Consider the following 5,228-nt stretch of genomic DNA (forward strand, 5'->3'; position numbering starts at 1 on the left):
TTTAAATAATAGATAGGAAAGTAATTAGGAACAAAATTATTATATTAGGAAAAATAATTGGTAGAATTTTATTAAGAATCATTTTGTTTTTATTGTGTTTTGATTTCCTAATTAGAATAAAAAAAAAATATTATTGACTTAAAATTGTAACTTGAAACCAATTTAAACTCAAAATTCTAACATACATGTGTCAAATTAATATTCATCAATAAAACGTCATGTGCCAGATTTTGATTTGACAATAAAATTTACAATTGAAACAGATTTAAAATTGGAAAAATCTCGCTATTGTATATAAAATGATGATACTAATATGTCATAAATGAACATATCTTTTTAAATTATCATATATTTTATGACAGAAATAGTAATACATCATAAAACATCTAAAATATTTTGTAAGAATGTGATAGGCTTAATTAAAAACTTTTTCTTTTTTGATAATGGCTTAATTAAAAGCTTAGCGGCCAATTTTATTTCCTACAAATTCTTGTATACACATCGTTTAGCCATTCAATCGTACATGTTAAGACAAAAAAAGGAAAGAACAATCAAGGTAATCAAAAGTCTACACAAGCAAAGCCCACAAATATTAAACCTAAAAGCTGCAAATTAAGTTACAACTGTAAGTATTTTGAAAGTCAGAGAGAAAAAGGACCTAGTCAGTCAGTCAGTTCGTCCTCCATTGATTTCTCATTTTTCTTATAAATAAACAAATAGAATTCCACACACACTCAAATCTCAATCAACCACAGACACACACTCACAGAAACAGGTTTTTATTGGTCTGCTTCCAAAAAAATCTCTCCTTTTTTTCCCCGTGCAAAAATCTGTGCTTAGAAAAACGGAAATGGCTGCTACGATTAATCATATTGGGTCGACCTTAAAATCCGATACTGCCAAGCTTACCTCGGATTTCACCTCCTCGGCGGCGACGAAACGATGTAGTTTGGTGCCTAAGAGGAGAAACGGCTCTTCCGTCGTCGTTGTTAGATCGATGAGGATCAGTCCCGGCGAGCGAAGTCAAAATAAAGGTGGTCGTCGTCGTGATGTCTTCCAAAATGGTTCCTTTAATGCCACCGTAAGCCTTTCTCTCTATCTTTTATCAAAACTTCATCTTTTTTTGTTCGTCTTGAATTTACATGTGTATGGATTTGTTCATTGCTTCGCTTGTTAATGGCTTGTTTGTGCAATTTCAGCTAATCTAAGGTTCATTTATTACATTTCTCTTCTATTTCATCCGATCTATTGTTTAGCATTACATGTTATTTCAAAGATTTATTTTGGAATATGCTTACCGATTCGGAATCAGAGACCAAATGCTCAAGTTCGGAATTGGAAAATGAACATGTTGCTTAACTTGGAATAGGCCATTTATTATAAGAACAGAATTGAGCGTGTGAGAGAGATACAATCGGTCAATGTTGCACTATTTGCCGGTAATTCTATTCTATAATTATATGGAGATGTTCTTTCCTGATTTGTAAACTCTTTATGTGGCAGGACTCAAATACTTCCATTCAGCTTGAAGATGTTAATTACCAGTCGGAACAGGCAAAGATAAAGCCAAACACTGAAAGGAAGACGAAGATAGTGTGTACGATTGGTCCTTCCACAAGCACCCGCGAGATGATTTGGAAACTTGCCGAGGAGGGAATGGACGTGGCACGTCTGAATATGTCCCATGGAGACCATGCTTCTCACAAGAAGACGATTGACCTGGTCAAAGAATATAATGCTCAGTTTGACGACAAGGTCATAGCTGTAATGTTGGACACCAAGGTATGCTTGCTGGTTTTAAGTCTGATTACTTCAGAACAATGATAATATACTTTTACATGGTTCTTAGTTATGATTTGGTTACACCGACAGGGTCCTGAAGTTAGAAGTGGAGATGTACCTCAACCAATAATGCTGAAAGAGGGACAAGAGTTTAATTTCACTATCAATAGAGGAGTCAGCACAGAAGATACTGTTAGTGTAAATTATGACGATTTTGTGAATGATGTGGCGGATGGAGATATTCTTCTTGTAGATGGTATATTGACATTCCTTTTGTTGTTGCTTTATTGGGTTGTCCCTATTTACTTCAACAACCTTTATAATTATCTGAGCCTAGTAACCTGCCATTTGAATCATTTTCTATACAAAGCTCTATCCAAAACCATATCCTCAGCATATTCCTTGCTGAGTAAACACATTATTATTACTATACAAGCGATTTTTCATACTTTACCAAATTTAGAAGTTGTTTTATGTCTGTGTTAGGTGGAATGATGTCATTAGCTGTAAAGTCAAAGACAAAAGATACAGTTAATTGTGAAGTAGTTGATGGAGGTGAACTAAAATCAAGACGTCATCTAAATGTGCGAGGAAAGAGTGCAACTCTCCCTTCAATAACAGGTTATAATTGAATATTTTCAGTTCTGTGCTGCTACTTTCTATGTCTTGTCATGTTTACTAGCGATCACTCCTAAAAGTTTCTGCCATGTACCATTTCTGCAGACAAAGACTGGGAAGATATCAAATTTGGGGTGGACAACCAAGTTGATTTCTATGCTGTATCTTTTGTTAAGGATGCTAAAGTGGTACATGAGTTGAAAGATTATCTCAAAAGTATAGTTCATTAGCCTTTCAGTTTGTTACGGAAATCAAAGCATATTTTGGTCTCTTCAGCTTTCCCATACGTACATCTAACTGAACTATTGCCAATATCTTCTTTAGGCTGTAATTCAGATATTCATGTCACTGTGAAAATTGAAAGTGCCGACTCCATTCCTAATCTTCAGTCAATTATTGCTGCATGTGATGGGGTTAGTTCCATATTAATTCTACACATGTTCCTATCCTCTTCCTTCTTTTAGGTTTATTAGAATTTTGTTGTGAAAAGTTAAAGGACTTATTAGCTGTGTGTATCTTTGACATTGTAGGCTATGGTGGCTCGTGGAGACCTTGGAGCTGAACTTCCAATCGAGGATGTCCCCCTGTTGCAGGTAAAATACCTGAAATTATTGTATTGTGTTTTGGCATAAGCAATGAAATCAGTAAATCAATTTGAAAATCGTATTGAACAATACGCAAAAGAATCTGAAAGTATCCGAGGAAGACTGTAGTGATTTTTAATGGGCCACGTAATTTCTTTCTGCACTCATGTCATGTGTGCTTTTGCCTAGTTGATTTCCAAGTCACCTTTTTCACAATCATCGTATAATCAACTTATTATAACAGGAAGAAATAATCAGAACATGCCGGCGGATGAAGAAGCCGGTGATTGTAGCGACAAACATGCTGGAAAGCATGATCAATCATCCAACACCAACAAGAGCAGAAGTCTCTGACATCGCTATCGCTGTGCGAGAAGGTGCTGATGCTGTCATGCTTTCTGGAGAAACTGCTCACGGAAAGTAAGACAAATGATTTGTATTTATAACGACACTGAAATATCTTACATTTTCGATGATATTCTGATTACTTTTGCAACTATTTTGATTGAAGGTATCCATTAAAGGCTGTTAGAGTTATGCATAGTGTTGCATTGAGAACAGAAGCAAGCCTACCAGTCAGTAGTACCCTCCCACTTGATATTGATGAATACAAGGTATTTCCATGGGGAATTTGAATTCGAGTCAACATTGATTTAACCAGTCAGGATCTCATCTCTTTCTGTGTTACTTAACAGAGTGACATGGGTGAAATGTTTGCTTACCATGCTACAACCATGGCTAACACTCTCAACACACCCATTATTGTCTTCACAAGAACAGGATCCATGGCTATACAGTTGAGCCACTATCGGCCATCCTCCACAATTTTTGCATTCACAAATGAGTAAGTCTTATATTCGTTTGAATATTATGGTTTTTTCTGAATTCTTTATATTGGGAGTATAGTTGTAGCTATCGGCCGTATCATTCGATGTGTATCACTATACGAACTATACAAAGAGAAAATGATAAGTATCCGTCAATGTAGCGTTGGTGTATCGGTTTGTATCACGATTTGTATCCCAATACAGCTGAAATCTACAACTATGATTGGGAGTTATATGATTTATTTTTTTATCCTATCATGACATCACAGAGAGAGAATAAAGCAGAGACTGGCACTTTACCAAGGCGTCTCTCCGATATATATGCCATTTTCTGATGATGCAGAGGAGACCTTCTCCCGAGCACTGAAGCTCTTACTGGTTAGTCATTTCTTCTCTGCATTTTTCATTTTATATGTGAGTTTGATTTTAAAATTATATGGCCATCTCTTATTTTTTTTCCAGGAAAAGAATCAAGTGAAGGAAGGAGAGTTTGTAACCATTGTACAGAGCGGAGCACAGCCAATATGGCGCCAAGAATCCACTCATCACATTCAAGTTCGTAAGGTTCAAGGCTGATATTTTCTACTACATGTGATGTGAAGGCAGACGCTATCTTATTTGGAAATATTTTAGAGAGAGTAGCATCATTTTAGTAACATAAGTATCCTGTTATTCAAATTTGTTGTTCCTTATGTAAACTCTGAAAATTACAGTTTAAACTCTATAAATTATAAATTTATTAATTTAGAGAGTTATTAATTTATCGATAAATTAATAGTTATTAATTTAAAGAGTTTTTAACCGATTCAACGTAATTCATTTCCGTATAAACTAAGTAATTATATTGTACATACCAAACAAAAAGCAAATTAGTCTATGCCTCTTAAAATTACGTTGTAGCGAATCTTGGAACTCAATAGTTGTACTGTGTTTTTATTTGGTGGCAATGACTTCAAATATACTTGAACTTTAAAGGAAAACAGACAACTATTAAATCATATTTCAATAGAGTGTAATATCTTTTTTTTAATTTTTATGAATTATGAATTTATGATTTATTTAGGACAAAAAATTATAAAGGATTCTTCCAAAAAATTATTATCTTATTATTTTATCGAATTTTTCAATTTTTTACATTGGTCCAAATCAAAACTGGACAAATTTATTATTTTAGAGAGTTTATTAATTTACCGGATATTAATTTAAAGAGTTTCTACTGTACTTTAATTGTCTGTTGAGAAAATTTTAAACTTCTACAAGTTATAAGAATGATGTTCAGCTATAATCTCAATGCTGGTGCCTGGTAGCATACCAACTTTACAAGTAATAATAATGGCATTTCTTTTATCCAAAACAATGTGGTTTAGTTTTTATGACATCTAATGATTGGATCTTGTCGGTTCGATTCGATTTAGTA

The 5,228-nt window shown here is 34.2% G+C and overlaps 1 protein-coding gene across 1 annotated transcript; it reads left to right on the top strand.

The window, feature by feature from the left end:
- The first annotated feature begins 850 nt into the window (after positions 1 to 850).
- On the top strand, positions 851 to 4,387 carry LOC139881854 (pyruvate kinase isozyme G, chloroplastic-like). The gene is made up of 12 exons (XM_071866257.1): positions 851 to 1,081; positions 1,504 to 1,782; positions 1,873 to 2,038; positions 2,269 to 2,403; positions 2,506 to 2,616; positions 2,725 to 2,813; positions 2,931 to 2,993; positions 3,229 to 3,404; positions 3,496 to 3,598; positions 3,680 to 3,828; positions 4,081 to 4,189; positions 4,274 to 4,387. The coding sequence occupies exons 1-12, from the start codon at positions 851 to 853 to the stop codon at positions 4,385 to 4,387; spliced, it is 1,725 nt and encodes a 574-aa protein (XP_071722358.1).
- Positions 4,388 to 5,228: the final 841 nt, after the last annotated feature.

Source organism: Rutidosis leptorrhynchoides, unplaced genomic scaffold (assembly GCF_046630445.1).
Source record: "Rutidosis leptorrhynchoides isolate AG116_Rl617_1_P2 unplaced genomic scaffold, CSIRO_AGI_Rlap_v1 contig203, whole genome shotgun sequence".
In the NCBI taxonomy this organism is placed as follows: Eukaryota; Viridiplantae; Streptophyta; class Magnoliopsida; order Asterales; family Asteraceae; genus Rutidosis; species Rutidosis leptorrhynchoides.